The sequence below is a fragment of the Periophthalmus magnuspinnatus genome, chromosome 21 (genome assembly GCF_009829125.3).
Source record: "Periophthalmus magnuspinnatus isolate fPerMag1 chromosome 21, fPerMag1.2.pri, whole genome shotgun sequence".
NCBI classification, from domain to species: Eukaryota; Metazoa; Chordata; class Actinopteri; order Gobiiformes; family Gobiidae; genus Periophthalmus; species Periophthalmus magnuspinnatus.
The window spans coordinates 26,172,867-26,191,931 of NC_047146.1; the positions used below are offsets into that span (position 1 = coordinate 26,172,867).

General features: G+C 36.2%; 1 protein-coding gene across 1 annotated transcript in view; it reads right to left on the minus strand.

Moving 5' to 3' along the window:
* lrp1bb (low density lipoprotein receptor-related protein 1Bb) overlaps positions 1-19,065 on the minus strand; it is a 464,724-nt gene that overhangs the window by 188,458 nt on the left and 257,201 nt on the right. The window contains exons 25-29 of the mRNA XM_055230393.1: positions 13,234-13,398; positions 11,630-11,874; positions 3,400-3,531; positions 1,956-2,183; positions 213-387 (exon numbers count right to left, since the gene is read on the minus strand). Coding sequence (XP_055086368.1) covers positions 213-387; positions 1,956-2,183; positions 3,400-3,531; positions 11,630-11,874; positions 13,234-13,398 — 945 coding nt within the window. The remainder of the gene's footprint in view (positions 1-212; positions 388-1,955; positions 2,184-3,399; positions 3,532-11,629; positions 11,875-13,233; positions 13,399-19,065) is intronic.

Consider the following 19,065-nt stretch of genomic DNA (forward strand, 5'->3'; position numbering starts at 1 on the left):
GGAACAGCCAGCCACTACATCCAATTCAGTGACTCTATTACTATTGCTATCTAAATCTTGGACATTAATTTGTTGTGGTTAAAACGCTTACAACCCATGCATTTCACGCAATGTTCCCCAACACGAGTCCATAATAAATAAATCTGTAGTCTCCTGTGCATTTGTTTTATGCTAGAGTTTGCCCCGGAGGTGAGGGGCTCTAATCTACTTACCCTTTGGCCGGGTGCACTACCAGGCACCTTGGCTTATCAATGCCATGGATGATGGAGGTCTTCAGGGATCCATCAAAGCGAGCCACATTGATTTGCGACTCGTCATTTTCGGAGCTGAGCCAATATAAGTTCCTAGAAAGCCAGTCTAAAGCCAGGCCACGGCAGTTCACTATGTCTGCAACAGAGAAAATCGGTAAACAATTATACTGTTGTGTAGTCCGGAGCAAAACAGAAACAGAAATGCATTTTATAGAAGAAAGGCTTGAAAATTGGAATAAGTATATAGAGGCATTTTAGGCTTAAGGCAAATTCTTTTTTTTTTTTTTTTTCTGTTACAGGTTACAAGTGACTGGTTCCTAGGCAGTTTTATCCATGGGTTTAAGGTGATGAAAAATTTTGATTCTTAGTGTTGCAATTCAAAACAAAATATTCTGTCTTTTCAGAAAGTCAAAAGTATAATGGCTGCCATAATGAAAAAGTAAATAATGGAATTAAAAGACATGAATAACACATTGCCAGTTTGAATTCCTTTCTCACTATTTCATACTGTTGTTGTTGGGTCCTTGTGCAAGAAACATCACTCATTTTGCCTGTATGAAATAAATAACTGTGGGTGTAGCTCAGTTGGTAGTGGAGTGTCAGATCCACTGATCCAAAGCCTGGCAGTTTGAATCCCTCTCTTAACATAAACATCATTAGTAGAGGAGTCAGATCCACTGACCCACAGGTTGGCAGTGCCATTCCAGTTCCCACAGATAAATGTTGAGTCCTTGGGCAAGACTGTTAAAAATCTTGCCCCTAATGTGTATGAAGTGAATGAACAAGTAACCCAATGTTGATAATTATTGGATATTTTGGTAACCCAACAGAAATGTGCTAAAATGTGTTTCAAATTAGTTAAGGCTTAGGAATAAAAAAAAAAATAAAAAAAAAAAATCAGATTTAAATTTTTTTTTATTTTTCAAATGTTGCATTTCAAATGTTGCATTTTGTTGTTTCAAAAGAGCATTCACAACATTATTAATATATTAACATATTGTTCACCTCTTTTTGAAAGTTACTACAGACAGTGGTGGGAAAAGTACAGATACGGGAGCAAAAAAAAAAAAAAAAAAAAGTTTAAGTAGCACATGAAGAAATCTACTTAAGTTAAAGTATTTAAGTACATGTTTAAAAGTACATGTTTAAAAATATACTTTAATATCTAATAAAGCAGACTTGTGTTGAATTTTGTTCAACAGAAACAACTGAATCGATTTTTTATTTTTTTCTAGCTGTTTTATTTGTATATTTTTGTTTGCTCAGATTGTGAGTGTGTTAAAAATAAACCCCTCAGCCTTTACAGCAGGTTTCAGGCAATAATAAAAAAAATACTTTTACTTTTCAGTCCTCTTCAAAAATGTAGTGGAGTAGAAAGTACAGATACCTGCTCTCATATGTTGTAAAATAAAAGTAAAAAGTATCCATTTTAAAATGTACTTAAGTAAAGTGCAGATACCTAAAATGTATACTTAAGTAGAGTACTTTCTACTTTTACATTGTTATGTTCAACCAATGCAAAATAAATGTGTGTATTGTCCTAAAATAGAGATACAGTAAAAACAAAAATAAAGATAGGGGCGGTGAAGAGAAACTGAGATAAATATTGGCAAAGTATTTACATTTTAACCTGGGAGAGATAGACAACTGTGTATTGTTTGTGAATGTTTTGGCACATTGTCCTGCACAGATGGGTTCTCCTACCTGCAGAAATGATGGTTTCTAGCTGTGTCCCGTTAATAAAAGCACGTTTGATCGTTTGGGTTTTGATGTCGGCCCAGTAAATCCTCTCCTCTAGGGCATCATAATCGACCACGGCCACATCGTCAATGTCCGGCACGGTCAGCGCGGTCATTACATTCATGTATGGGTTTTCGATGTCCACTCCCCGAATCTCTGAGCGTCGCACATACAGGAGAAACCTTTTCAGGGCTGATGGAGATACAAAACAGAGAGAAAAGTCTTTGACCTTTTTTGTCCAAACCATCTGTTATCTTATCATGCAAATGCACGTGTCAATCATATGCAGGAAAATGATGTGTGCAAAGAAAAACCAAAAGGCCAAGAGCTATTTTTATCACAAATGTTCTCGCTCTGTGCAGTTGGGAGATGGTAGTTTATCCAGAGGCTAAACGAATACAGAAAAGTTGGATTTACATGACTAGGAATGTAATCATAGACATTCCTGTATTACCATGTGACATCACAAGGCAGAACAGAGTGTTTTCCATTTAAGAAATGAACTCAGCCTACATATGCAGGGTTTGTGTGTTAAACTTGTGTGAATAAAACAAAATGCAAATATGTATGTCCAGGTATGTTAGTGATGAGGAAACAACATTAAAACATAGATTAAGAAATAGCATAATATGGGCCCTTTAAGTCCCAAAGAAAGTAGTCACAAGAGGCTCAGGGATAAATCTTTCATCTTTATGTATGGCCAAGTATCTGTTCAAATATACGGTAAATCATTCAATTACAGGCCTGTATAATTAGTAAGTGCTTTTACAAGGTGGTATAAAATTACAATGAAGATGAAACAAGTCATCAAGTCTGGAAAGCTTTCATGGGAAATGGCTATATTGGTGCTCATTATAAAAGTATTTGGCGTAGCAGTGACAGTAGTAAAGATAGGAGTGGTAGTAATAGGAGTAGTAGTAGTAGTAGAAGTAGTAGTAGTATTACACATAAGATTAGTCAATTGTAAAATTAATTAAGTCATAACATACATTATATAGGCCAATTGATTGTCTGGAAAACATTTTGGTGAAATAGCAGAAATAGTACCGGCTTGCTGAAGTAGAAGTAGTGGCTCTAGCATAGCATTTTGTAGTAGTAGTAGTAGTAGTAGTAGTAGTAGTAGTAGTAGTAGTAGTAGTAGTAGTAGTAGTAGTAGTAGAAGTAGTAGTAGTTGTAGTAGTAGTAGTGGAAGCACTGGCAAAATAGTTCACAGATTACATGACAACAACTTAAAATTGAGTTATTTCTACATCACAGTATTCCTAAAGTGGTAAAAGTCACACTTACCTTTAGCATTAGTCATATTTCCTCAGACATAATGACAGTATTTAAGTTTGTAATTTGTCATTACCCTGTGTGTCAGATATGTAGATTGAGATGAGATTAAGATGCATGTTTATGAGCTCACCAAAGCAGGACTGTTTGTTGGGAGAGAGTTTCATAAGGTGTGGACAGGTGCACGACGCGCTGCGGTTGTAACTGATGAGACACAGATGTGAACAGGGCCCACGTCCATCATTCTCCTCACATGGGTTAGGGGCTGAGAGAGAGAGAGAGGAAGGGAGGGAGAGATGGATAGAAGAAAGGTTAAATTTTTATATAGCACTTTTCCACATTAAAGGCACAGAAAAATAAACAAGGAGATGGAGATAGAAAGACTGAGGGGTGAGGAAGAGAGAAAGAGAGTGAGAGAAGAAGACAAGGAGATGAAGAGGGAGAGTGATGGTGGTAAGTTTGGAAGAGAGAGAGAAAAAAAAGATATATGGAAAGGGAGTGAGAGAGAGGAAGAGGGAGAGACCATTTAGAACAAACAGGAAACAATTACAAAAACGCTGGTGTAATGAGCGTACATCTGCACAAAATTACAGTGCTATAGACGTATCATTATATTAAGGTGATCAGGATGTTTGGATTTCTGCTTGGGGCTGTTTTTGATAATAAAATAGAGCAGTAAATGATATGTTCTCTTCCAGCAATCACAATATAGTGTACCCAAAGATAGATAGAAGAAATCAGACCTGATAGGACTTTGGCCCTTTCCACACAATGGTATGCAATACAAATATGGACACCTATGTGATTATTGGACAGCTGCATTGTAGTAAAATAGTAAAGTACTGTACTTAATTAAATAGTTTAGGTATATGTACTTTACTTAAGTCTAAAGGCCAAATGATTGTCTGGAAACCATTTTGGGGAAATAGTGGCAGTAGTACTGGCTGTAGTGTAGCATTTTTTGTAGTAGTAGCTGTTGTTGTAGTAGTAGTAGCTGTTGTTGTAGTAGTAGACAATATTAGTCTACATATTATTGCAAAATTACATAACTGAGTTGATTAGCATACATTATATAGGCCAGTTGATAGTAGTAGTAGCAGTAGTAGACCTGTTAGGACTTTGGACCTATCCCGCAATGATATACAATACAAATATGGGCACCTATTTAATTATTGGACAGCTTTTTCCATGTGCTTTTTTCATTTGACTTTTATTCAAGTCACAAAATTGAGTACCTCTTCCACAAAAAAGGATGCAAACTCTCATTAGGGCATTTACCCTTGCAATGCTTCGAATTATTTTAACCAAATAAATTTCCATTACAAGTGTGTACTCACCTCTGACTTTATTTAGACTTCTAAATATTTACATAGTTCTCCTGCAGTTCTTTTGTTAGCATATCAATCATGCATATAGTGTTGATTCAAACAATGCTCAACCATTCAACAACAAACAACAAGAGCCACTCAGAGACTCATCTGGCTGCTATTTCTACAGGCTTATACACTGTAGCATTTTCCATCCAAAATAATACATGCTTATGATGTGCTCCGACTCACCTCCCATCCCGTTAAGCCGCGGAAATGAACTTTGAATTGAGGTGCACGCGGAGGGGATCACTGGGAATTCATGCCGGAATCAAGGGGTTTGATACAGGAGATGGGATCAGGGCTTGGCGGTCAATAATTGAGACGTGGGTGACAGACGGAGCGGGAATAATCCGGAATAATACAATGCAGGGACATAAAAAACAACTTGTTCAAAAGCACATCGCTTATGAGGGCTCTGCTTGGTCATGTCTGTAAAATGTGATTTGCCTTCTTGTGCTTTTTTGTTGGTATCAGAGCAGAGGCTAGATCTAAATATATTGGCACGACGAGCAGGGATTATAAAAGCAGATTTTCAGTACCGTACTTGTTTACAAACCACTTTGAATGTACTTTGCATTGTGGCCTTGGTAAATTCAACTCCCACTGTATGTGAAAAATATTGTAATAGTGTGTTGTATTTGTGTCGTGTATTTACTTGCGTTACAAGCTATGGAAACTGTCAATGTATTCTAGGGACAACACAATCACATTTAATTTTGGTATACAACGTTTTTAAGAATCTTGCTCCACTTCCTCTAAAGGAGTTTGTGAAAAGAAAGGTGACTGCTCTGTGCCGTTTAGGAAAAGTGCTTTTGGACAACTCTCTTTTGCTCTCAACACTGGCAGTATTTTTGAAAACTTTAAAACAGTGGATGTTCAAGGGTCAAATATGTCACCATGTATAACTGAAGTCATTTTTATATTGAGAGTTTGTTGGTTTACCTTCTAACTTCAACTGAACTGTTCTATAAATGTATGTATAGTGAGTCTGTTGTATGTATAGCAGTGTTAGGAATAATGGCGTTTAAGCATAACAGTGTTACTAGCGTTATTTTTACTAGTAAGAATTAATCTAACTACTCTCTTTCTACTCTTTCCTCTACTGTAATGTCATTACAGTTACTGTCAGTGTAACGGGGCTGGTTATTTTACTGTGAGATGCTGTAGCAGTGACAGATCAGACTCAGCTCTTTCATCTCATTCAGAGTGGCTGCAAGGTTTTTCCTTTGTTTTGGGAAGTGAACAAGATCAAGATGAGAGATTAGAGACAGTGATTGGCTAAAACAAAGAATCACTGTAAAGGTGACCAACCAGAAGCAGCATTAGGTGACCATAAAGACTTAAAGGCATTTAATTTATTCAGCATTGACTAGCAAGCGGATACTCACTGTTTTCAACACAGATGAGGAAATATGCAGATTCTTGTACATTGTATGGATAAACATCATTATTTGGCAATGTTTGTGATGGGAGTAAAAACAGACAACAACAGCGGGAGTGACACGTGCGTCGGAGTTTACAGATCGCTAAAAAGACGTCAGCGATGCTCACGTGACTTAACCTAAGTGCAGCTAATATCTGTTTGGCAGTTCACCTCTGGTTTTACCTGCGTTTCAGTGCTGTCATGTGGCATGCACATGTTTGTAATATTCTGATATCTGTGCATTTGGTAAATGCTGTTTGGCCACAGTCTGCTGCATATAGAGGGCAGCTGTTTGCCCTGTATGGTTGTGACTGTACAGTTCTGAGTCCATGTTGGTGCTTGATCTCTGTGAAGCAGAATAGCCTATAACAATATAATGATGGCTCATTGGTGCATCTGTTGATTTGCAGGACAAATAAGGCTGAATATAGCTTGTTTTTATTTGAAAAAAGCAGCTGGAGTGAATTTGAGGATTTTTTTGTAATTTAAGTTACTTATCTGGTAAGTAGTAAATTTAATCACACAGTAACGCAATTACTTTGGGCGAGAAGTAATTACCCATTACTATGACAAATTTTTTGAAGGTTATTGCACAACATTGGTGTGTAGTGAGTGCGCTGGTGTGCTACATTTGCTTTTGTGTGATTGTTGCTGTTCTTTTCCATGTCCTGTAGACATTATAGACACAGACTGGCTATAATCTCTACATATTTACATTTTTATATTCTATGTGCTCTACCTCTTTTATCTTTTCAATTATTCAAAATTTTCTTTTCAACCACTGAAATAACATAAATGAGTTATGAATTTATAGAATGTGCCGTGTTATCCTTTTGATTTGTCAAAAATCCTCAAAATGGCGTCCGTAAGCAAGAAACTAAATGAGCCTCTGAGATAGCCCCATCTGAGTCAGTGTGCCAACAGTAAGATGTCTGAGTGGATACAGACTTGCTTAATGCCAAATCTCTCTCTCCCTCTCTCTCATCATTTCGCTGGCTCTCACCCTCCGTGCTCTCTCTCTCTTCCTCTCTCCCTCCCTCTCTTTCTGGAGGGATGATTGGCAACCGAAAAGCTAGACCTCCATCCACTACAGGGAAACGAACCTAGTCAAGGCCGGGCTGCTGCTGATGAATAGGTGCAAATGGGTTTCGGCTTAAAAATAAAGCAGCACTTGAATATTCATTATGAGAGCAATATGACTTGTACATGGTAAAATCGACACAGATGTCATCATTCAGAACCATGATAGGACCTTGCTCTTCAGTCTCAGCTTGTGTGCTGCAGCAAACAGGAAGTACTAATTAGCAGTTGTTAATGTATTAAATGAGACTTTATTAAAGAGTTTTTATGGTTGGTCTCGTAGTGCATTCTTGATATGTATAATCCAGTCATGTTTTGTGACATGTGTACGTAGCATAAAACACATTCTGAATAGATAATGTTTCTATCTCTGGATTAGAGAGATGGATCAAATATTGAATTGGATTGTTTAATCCAATAAAGGGTTTGCCACCTGTTTTTCTCGATGGGGTTATTATTTCATTACGGCATTAAACTTATCAAACTTGAATTTATGAAATTACAAGTGGTGATTCCGCACATCACCTCACTTTTCCACAGATCTGAACCGTAACTTGGTGTGTCCAAGTAGATAGAAGTTAAATGCCGTGGAATATGTGAAATATTCCAGTAACATTTCCATAGAGATTGATGTACCTTCCTACATTTTAGAATTCGAATTTTGTAAATGATGAGTCTAATTGATTGAAATATTTCCCATTGTGAAATTAATGCATCGTTTGTAACACGCCTATTCATGTGTTACAAGTTATGGTAACCATCTCCTGTTGTCACAGTAATTAAGCAAAATAAAATCAAAATATTATATCTTTTGAATGGGAAAAGTTCTTCTATAGCCTTGTTTCCATAGGGCAGGTATGTGGTATTATTTTTTTAGTATTTTTATGGCTGTCCTGTGCTGCAGGCCTTGGGCCTGGTGTGTCTTGCTAAACCTTTTCTCAGGTGTTTTACTCAGGTGTTCTGTTTCTGCTTTCACAGCAATAATTATACATCAAAATTTTCCTGTTTTCTTTTTAATTACCACAATTTTGAAATAAACTGATCCAATTATGAATTTAATGATGTCTGCGTATTGAAATCATCAGTAACTATCTCCTCTGTATTTCTCAGGTGAGCCTCACAACGCTGTAACTTTGGGACTGAACCAATCTGCAGCTAATGTGCAAATGCTTGTAATGTGATTCTTGTGATGAACAGTGACTGGTCTCTGTAATGACACATAATGTATTTACAGATGTTTGTGTGTCCCGCGGAGCTGCAGTCAGACACCTGCTGAGAGCCCACGAAGACCAGCTGTGTCTGTGCTCACGGCTCCTCTGCTACTGCCATGTTCAGTAACAGCTAATATAGTCTGGCTTCATTGCTTTCTATTCATTATTTTCACACATTGTTACTACCCTGTTCCATTTTAAGTTTAACTAGAATTTGTAGTGCCTTGTGCACAGTGGCAGAAAATAACAGAGCAAAAAATACTTGAGTTAAAGTTAAAGTATCACATGAAAAAATTCATTCAATTTCATTCAATTTATTTGTATATTTTTGTTTGCGCAAACTACAAACAGGTAAAAAAATAAACCCCTTAGACTTGCAGATGTACTGGAGGAGACAGTACTGATACTTGCTTTCAAATGTAGTGAAGTAAAAATAAACCACTTTAAAATAAACTTACCTATTTTTTTTTATATTTACTTAAGTACAGTACTTTACTATTTTTACTTTGTTACGTTCCACCACTGCTTGTGCAACATTTCACCTGATCTATAAAGTATTGTAGTTCCCATTCATCATGAAAGTCTAATATATATTTTTATACAATTTTAAAGAATTTTACTTTTACTTACTTTACTCATGTTTTATGATCATGTTATTTTCACACTGAGCAGCCATTCACACACATTCATACACTAGTGTAAACAGATACTGGGATTTGAACCACAGGATTCGAACTGTCAACCTTCGGATCAGTGGAAAAACACTCCCAATTGTGCTACTGTCGCCCCCTATATAACAAAATATGTGTCATCTAGTTTTGATATCTTTTTTAGCAATAGTCAGACAATGTAATTACTAACCCTTTTTGATTGGCACATTTATGTTATGCATCTTTCTATAATATACAGTACATACATTGCAATAATAGTGGTCATAGCAAGAAGTTGTTGCAACAGTAATTAGCAGTTGTAATAAAATTAAGTAGATAGTTGTTGAATAAACATGCAATACATGTATCTCAGTAAATACTTTGATTGATGTTTTGATTACTTAGATTTTTTTTTCTATTACATACTGGTAATAGTAGTAGTAGCGACATGTAATACTTGTGATATAGTACTGGTAGTACAAGGTGCAATGACAATTTTGTTGAGTACAACACATTATATAAATGATATTGCAGAGAGATTACTTCTCCAGCTGTGACTCCAGTCCAGATGTGCAAAGGCAAATATTGTGTGCAGATGCAGCCCCTATAGAGCCCTGGTTGTGGCTGGAGTGGATAAAAGCCCAGAGCCCCTGCTGAGCTCTCTCAAATAGGATTAGGTGCAGGTTCTTTGGGGAAAATCAGGCCGTCTGCATCACATTTATCTATAGTGAACAGTGACGCTAACACAGATACCGGAAGGAAACAAGCAAATTAACTTGACAGTGAAGAAGCAGTGGAATCACTAAATAGATGTAAAACCGATTAGCATCATAATAATGCCCCTTTTTATAAGATGGGGGCTTACACGCCATGGGGGCTTAGCTGGGCAAATTTGCAACTTGGCAGAAGTGAAAAATACTGGGCATTTGGTAAGGAGGTACAGTCTAGGGTCAAAGAATTTTATTTGTTAGAATTGAGAAAAAGGATGACTAGGCAATATAAACACACTGATGCATCTCTTTGCTACTTACTTGAAATAATGTTTAGCATTTACCAACGTTAGCTTAATGGCAACTAAGACATTACTTAATTTGATATTGTCAAATAACTAGTATCCGCAAGTTTATTTGAGTTTTTAGATGGCAGATGTGAAACATGTTCCCCTCAAAGCTGACACACTGTCAGACAGCAGTAATATAGAAAACATCTAGTGGTAATATGTGAGAATACTACAGGGGCGGGGTCGGCCAATCTAATTACAGATGGTAGCTTTAATCTTTTGCAGGCCCACATGAAAAATGGCAATTTCTAGAATACATTTACTCAAGCATATTAAAAGAATAATTAAAGAAAAGAAAAGAAAAAAAAATATGCTAATCCAATAAACCAATGCTAGTGAAAAGAGATATTTGGATTATATATTAGATATTTGGTCCAGATTAACAGGCTTCTTTTTATGTACTTGATAAAAGGGTGAGTCACAATAACTTGCCATTCTGCAGCTGCTTTGTTCCATTTTGTATTGTAATATAATAGTTTGTAGGCTATGAATAATAACACATGTGCTTTAAACACACAATCTGGTGGTGCCATTAACTCGCACAAACTCATTCTCTGCATGACTGCGTCCTCGCACATAATATGTGTCAAAATGATTGACGGGCTAAATGAAGGCCGACGTCAAAGCTGGCAGTAATTACTTTTTTTTTTTTTTACTTAGTTATATTGATGGTAATTGTGGTTTAAATCAGGCCTATATCCTTTTTATGCAATATGAGTTACTTAGCAAATCCCTTTTTTGAGTACATTATAGAAAGTACAAAGAAAGTACAAAGTAATAGTAAGTAACACTCCAGAAGCTAACTTCAGAAATAAGCGTTAAACATGCAAAATTGGAAAGGAGTTCTATTTCCTGGCTAACGCTTTTTACAATAAGAATGTAACAATAACCGTGATATTACAGGATCAAAAGACTTGAAAGGCCTCACAATTTCATCGACAAAAATATCACAGTACAAGCTCTTATGTCTAAATGGGAAAAAAAAATCCTTTAATCAATGCATCTCACAGGATGGAAATATATCATAGCACTTTGAGCTTGTTGTAAATAATTTGCATTTCTACCTCCTCACAATGTTATACAATGTTTATACAATACAATGTTTGTAAGATAATTTAGATAATTTATCATTTATCCTGTACTATCCTGTACTGTATTTTTCAGTTTACCTGATAATCTTGTATAACTGGGGCCTCACCAGCCTCCATAGTCTCCTTACACTGGCCATTTAAACCTTAATTATATATGGAATATTATACCAATTCCAAACCAAGTCTAAATACAACATCTTTTATTATAAGAGTAAGTGAGGCAAAAACTGTAAACCATGAAATAAGGCACTAACTGGGTCACAATCAAATTACCTAAGCTAAGACTAAAATAGATCCAAACTACAATAAAACAACATCCAAAACTGAATATAATTAATCATACTTGATTTTGGACACACACATTCTAAACTTTAAAATCACCTGAATGCAAAAATACCCCTTGAAAGAAGGGTCCTGCATACCACATGTATTATCACACAGTTTGAAAAGCACTAGCAATAGTCCACTAGACACTCACCTTGTGGCTGTCTGCTAGGGTGAAAAATCTGCAAATCAAAAGGCTGAGCACTGGTCTTCTGGATGACGGTGACATTTTGACCTGTCCACTTGTTCGCCCTGGCCAAAGTGTTAGTCCTCCAGTCGGTCCAGTATACATTACCCCCAAAAAGGGACACCGCAAATGGGTGAGAGAGGTACTCATGCCCCCTCAGGATCTCTATCACCCCACTGCCGTCATAGAGAGCAGAGAAAATGGCATCAGATCTGTGGAAAAGAGAAGAAAAAACACTGTTCACAGATATGTTTTGAAAGGAATGTTGCACATTATTACACATTAGTTAATTAGTAACCACCTACTTTGAGATTCTGGAAGCTAATTTGCCATTATTATTTACAGAATAAATAAAAAAAATCATATAAAATGGTAAAATCAAATATAGCGCTTTCCCACCTTCAAGGCATCCAAAGCACTTTACATCAAGGAACCACTCACCTATTCACATACCAGTGTACAGTGTACATAGAGTTTTGTCCAAGGACACAATGACAGCATTCATCTGGGGAAGCTGAAATCACACCACCAACCTGTGGATCAGTGGATCTGATGTTTATGTCAAGAGCGGGATTCAAACTGACAACCTTTGGATCTGTGGATAGACAATCTACCAACTGAGCTATCAAATCTTTGTTGATGCTTATCAGCTATGTGATATTTGATAACCACAAGACTTATCATTGTAGTCCAATTTCTGCTAAGTTATTAAAACATTTAGTAGAATTTCAAGTTTTAAATGTGTTTTTGGGCTGAAAACAACAGTGTTTAGGACAGCAGTTACTGTATACCTGGTTAGTCTCCTTTGTGCTCCTAATAGTAGACTTTTTTGATAAGTGTTATAGGAAAAATACATAGGAAATTTCTAGAACCTCTTTGGATTTTGAAGTGACTGTTGAGCTGTATTGAAGATGTTAAATTGTTCATACTTTCCTTATAACAGCAATAGCAACAGCAACAGCAATATGCTCAGATGTGTCTGTACAGTCCTTGGTTGAGGTTCAAGTATCTCACAAGTATAAACTGACTGCAAAATTATCTTAAATCCTTGCTTAGAAGATTAAGATGTTTTTTTTCGATCAATACAATTTCGATGTCATCTTGGAGAAACTATATGCTGCCAACATTTATATGCCCTGCTTGCAACCAAATATGGCCATTGTTTGTGAGATCTTGCTCTCGATACAAACATCATTGGTTGAGCAGTCAGATCCACAGGTTGATAGTGTGAGTCCAACTCCTGCTAATGAATGCTGTCATCATGTCATTTAGCAAGACAATTAACCCGCCTCGACCCCAGTGTCTGTGTACACTTGTGTATAAATGTGTGTGAATGGGTGCGTGGTTCCTTGAGGGCCTAAAAGGAGGAAACGCACTATATAAAGATGTGACCATTTACCATCTCTCCATGTTATATGCCATCAGTTATTTAACAGCATGAAAGAATGCAAATTCAAGTTTAATTTTGTCTCCTAAATCTACATCTTCTGCATGCATATTATTTTATACATAAGAGTATAAAAGAATAAAAGGTGTTAAAAAGGCACAATGCATAATGGGTCATGCTATACCGTGCATCTGTCCATACGATCCTCTTCTCCAGATGGTCCAGAGTGAGTCCGTTAGGCCAAGCTCCAATTTCCATGTCCTTAAAAACGATGTGTCTGCCCCCCCCACTCATTGATGCTGCCTCGATACGGGGAAAAGTGGCGTCCCAGTCCGTCCAGAACAGGATTCTTGAAGCAAAAAAAAAGGAAAATGATACCATTATTCTGAAGATAGATCTAGAACTGGGATTACTGTCATTTTTCTCGACATACCAAAAGAGCAATAACATAATATCTGATATTTTGTCTTTAGTTCAGAGTTGACGCCTTGTGTTGTTGTTTATGTGTTGTTGTTAATGTAACTGCTTTTGTATGTGACACTTGGTTGCTATGTCGACAAGCTGATGTGAAGGTTCTTTTGGTCATTTACTGGTCTGTTTTGGAGACTGGCTCTAGGGAGTTGAGACTGCTGTTGTTTTGCTCTTGTTTTGGCGTGGGTTATGGCCTACAGTAGCCTTTGTGTTCAGAAAATAAATAAACAGAAGAAATTTGGTGTATGTCCTTACAACAGAAAGCTACACTATGTTTCGCTGGTGTGCCCACATTATCTTAAATTAAGGCCAAAGCACATTAAAAAATACAATATAGTTTAGATAGCCATATAGATGTTTTTGTTAAAAGCAGACCTATTATGCAAAATCGACTTTTCAGAGCTTTCAACCATATTATAGTTGTTTCCCCTTATTCCCAATAAGGGGAAACAACTATATTCCCAATCAACCCCCATTTTCAGCGCCACCAGTATATGCCTACTGCTCTCTACTTATGCCATTCTCCAATTTTTATTTTCTTTATCTGTGATGCACGTAGGATTCAGGATCTTTGTTATGATGATACTTACGGTGGCTCTGCTCTCATTGGGCACAGCAGTTTTCTAGGTCAGCTGACTTGTTGTTTTTTTTGACTGAAGGAATGAAGTTATATGAATATTGCGATATAAAATGGGGAAATTATAACATAATGATCCACAGGTGTCATAGATTATAATTATATAACAGATACAAGCACAATAGGTCTGGTTTAATAAATAAAACAAAGGCCTCAATCAAGTGGCATACCTGTAACTAAGTACGTGCATGTGATTGCTATCAGGTATACTGAGAGGTTGCCATAGTAGGAGAATATTATTGGATGTACAGACAGACAGAGTCCAAGAGCAGCAGCAGTGATCCAGCACAGCCCTCTGCCTTTGTGACACGCCTGGAGATGGGAAGCCATCTGTTTTATTATGACTTTTCACAGCTCAATGAGGCCTGAAAACGAACACCGCCATTGATTCCAACATCCATGCAGTGTCCTGTGTCCTACAGCAAGGAAACAGAAAAACATGGACAACTCTATACTTGTTCTAACCTGCCCCTTTGCAAAGTCAACTTGAATGAAAAGACAAAATGGACGCTGAAGCTTGAAACACAACCTTTGTTATTTTTTGTTTTTGATTGTAATCAATTTTTGTATTATGAATAATTTTGTATTCTCATTGTTGCAACATACAAACCATCATTCAGAGAGTGCATAATAGGAAGCGTCAAGCACAAAAAGACAGCAATGAAAAAAGCTGACAAAATAAAATAAAGAGGGAGAAAATGTGTGGTTATACTGCTGAAAAACAATATCTGAAGTAATAACTCCATTTTGAAAACACACAGAACACAGATAATATGACAGCGTGCCCCATTGCCCTTAGAGGATGGGTCAAATGCAGAGGACACATTTCCCAACAGGGACAACTAAGTGTACCTTGACCTATAGTAAAAGAAAAGAACACTTTGTCCACTGGTCAAATGTTTTGTTTTGGGTTTTTTTTTATGTTTTTTGTTTGTTTGTTTTTTATCCGTACTTTACACTCAAGTAAATTTTACAGCGGATGCTTTTTACTTTTATTTCACCACATTTAAGAGCAAGCATCTGTACTTTCTACTCCATACATTTTTTTAACTGGACTTAAAAATAAAAAAGTACTTTTCATCTGATTTGAGGCGGTTATTTTTTACCATGTTTGTGGTAACATCCTGACTTAAGTTTTTGAGTTCAAGCTTTGGCTTTGAGCAAACAAAAATAAATACACAAAATATAAGAAAATTACATAAATTGATTTGTATCGCTACTGTTTACCAAAAGCTGTATCAGTTTTCATCAATATCACTACATTTAACACTTTAAGAGTAAAAAGTGTAGTTCACACAAGTGTTGTTAGTTTGTTAAAGTACATTTTTAAACATGAACTTAAATACTTGTACTTAAGCAGAGTTTTTCATATGATATTTTTTCTTTCTGTATCTGTACTTTTACTTAAGTAACAAAATTGAGATCTCCACACACCACTGAATATAATACACCCCAGTTGTTTACAGTAAGGCGTCCTGCATACCACTTCAATCTGTACTTCTGTACTCTTGTTCTGTCCTGAACCCTTTTCCAAAGTCAACGCGAACGAACAGAGAAAATGAACTCTGCAGCTTAAATCACACCCTGACGACGACAACAGCACGGCATGAGGAAGAAATATCCCTGTCTAGATCAATATCTTTGTTCACTTGATAAGGGCCTTCTGATCAATTACCCTCCTCCTTCAGTGGATTCAAGTAATTAGATTAGAATTATTGCCTTGGGATGGAGAATGGACCCTCGGGCAACAAACGTGCCCATTAATCCTACTTGGGCCAGACTTGAAATGCAGTCATCCTACCGAAAAAGTATAAGGCAAGATCAGAGAGGAGCCTCAAAGCTGATTACTCATTTCTTACGAGTGTTAAATTGATTTTTAGGAGCGTGTGGGTTTTGGCTAAAGAACTACACTGTAAAATCATTGGCTACATGGCTTAAATGCATCTATCCAAAGTAAGCAGCTAATATGAGATGCTAGCCACACACAGCGCATACAAGCAACACTTAGCCTCCATGTAATCTGAAGCGTCGTTATTCATGTAAAATATACTACTAAAATGCGGGCCATAAGCAGTGTCCAGACAGACACTAGCTTATAAATTACCCATTTAAGGGCTTGTGTTTGTAGCATGCTGTGAATGAATGGGAGTGTTAAGAGTTTATTTTAGATGTAAATGATGCTGGTGTTAAAGTTAAATTGCCACTAAGTTCCACTAAGAAAAAAACAATAACAGTAGATATGATTAACTCTTTTGTTTTGGTGCTATGTATGCCTCGGTGAATCTAACCTTAATTATATCAATGTTATCTAGTGTATAATAATCTGCCTGTAGCTCACTTTTACCAGCACCATAGCATAGAACTATGTGCATAGGCCTGTCATGATAAATAGCACATCGACTTATCATGACAGATGGAACAGATGGAGCAATAATATTTGGGGGTCAATATTTATCATAAAAATGGAAAATGTGGTATATTTTTCTGTACTAAAATGAGATTTGAGCTGTAAAAGTTTGAATCATGAACTTCCATGACTCATTATAGATACAAATTGACTTATTAAGTGTTGCATTGTTATTTATTTATTGCAGTTTATATTTTTAACAATATTGTAGATTTAGAGTAGTAATTCTGCCTTGTAGTCTATTTCAAACTTCAAAATTTGATATTGTGACAGGCCTATCTGCGCACTGTGTTATAACAGTGAATCTGAAGTCATGTGAACCCAATTTAAAACATTATGTATATGTATATATATATGTATATATACACATGTGTGATCCATAGTATGATGTTAAACTTATCTCCATTGCATTTATTCAATTACAGCTCTTTTTATTGCTCAAAACATACCTTCTTACTGTGAGCATGGTCATCTGGTAGAAAAGTTGCATAGTGCACCTTTAAACCTTTATAATGCCTCAAGGTCACGTTAACACACACATTTAACCAGCACTTTATAACTTTATGAAGATAAACCAGCCCTTCAAAAAGCTACTATATTTGGCACACTGGCTATTCATTTAATACATATTGCATTAACGTCTGAATCTAGAGTGAGCCGTTCCAAGTCATTTGTGTCTCATATGTTTTCCTCATTACTTGATGTCATTGCTCTATCAATTCTCTCTTCTCTACAGCAGCCAACAACATAAAACACAGGAAAAATATTTGAGTCAATAAACAGTTTTAAAGGCATAATAAAGTGATCAGATAGCTAGGCCCAGTATAGTGCAAGTAAAATCCCTTTAACCTTCACCTGAAATTAAATTTTAAAGTTCATATGCCCACTGAATAATTTATACTTTGTTACACCCAATGACTTCCACGTAACTCAATTTCATATAGTAAATACTGCCAGTGATGTTAAGTTTGTTAGTTAAATATGTACATAAATAGATAGCATTGGTTCTAACGGTGAGTGGGTACATATTAATCCAATCCACCTGTTTTAGCTAGCAGTACTTTGACAAATGCACTGAAGCCTTAACTGAAAGCCAATTCTCTGTGGGTAAAGAAAAGCCAAGCTATTCTTTCTTTTATGTTTGCTATGCTTTTGGCATTAGATTTATTTTTATTTTTTTTTTTCCAGCCCTATAGTAATAGTTGATGGTATAATAACATAAGCAACAAATATTTTTGGTTGAAGAAGCGAAAGAGCTGCTAAGATCTTCAATACCAATGCTCACTTGTTAATTTGTACCCTTTTAACAACATTTGCTACCATGCTTTGCTGTTTTAAACAGGTTTAAATGTACTCAGCCCCTGTAGTGACTTATAAAAGCTAATATGAAATTCTTTTACCGGAGTCTCATTTTGAACAACATTTTTAGTCAAGATATTGCTATGAAAATGGGGTAAAAATATTTAGGGGGGGGCACTCACCACCCCCTGAACAGAATGAATTTCCGGTCACAATGAGAAAGGAACATTGTGTAATCATCTTATAACACATATGGTTGGTAGATGACAAATTTCAACATAGTAAAATTAATTATATTAAAGACTTCTAAAAAAAAACCCCAAAAAAACCAAAAACTGTCAGGCTAATCACTTCCACTTGAAATGTTCAGAATGTTTCTGTTTTAGCTCCAACCTTTCACAGACATTGTTTTTTAAATATTTTCTAAAGATAAGAAGGTCAAGTACATCCCACCAGATAATAACTTCTTTTTTTTCCCCCTATGATTTCTTCTTTATTTCTTCCTCTAGGTCTCCATCTGGCATCTCCTCATTTACAAAACAGCTCCTCATCACAGTTTAACCTTCCATTTTTACTAAAAAACATTTTATTACTTATCACATTTCAGCCTGTTCCAAGCTATTAAGAATGAATACGTCTTTGTAAAAATCTGATACAGAGCCTTTAAAGATTTACAGTCTTAAAAACACAAAAAAACAGAACTAGCTCATTTTAAATGGTTTGCTGTAGTCCAAAGTTATTCCTCACTTATCTTATGCATTCCGAGCATCCTAATTATTCACTGTGAAGAGTTTTTCTCACAACTCTCAAGAGTGTGTGGAGCTTTGCCATGGAGTTTTGCCATGAATGTAGTCAACATCAACCAGCATGCTAACATGCACTTCCTGATTATCAGACAATAAAATGTTTTTTCTAATTAGATGCATACAGCACACAGCAGACTTCTTTTGACAACAAAAGCTGCTAATATAAAATATATCTATACTGGGCCAAGGCACATTTTAATCAGATACATAGGGGAAAAAAATCAGGTGCAGGACCTTTAATTTGCTGAAACATAATCACGACAATCTTTTTCATTTCTTCCAACAACATTGTATATTGCTTTTCATGATATGTAAAAAATAGCTGGGAAGAATTGCATTGGGACATATAAAGTGCATAGTTGAGAGGGCACTGTTTGCATCACTTGTCATTACAGG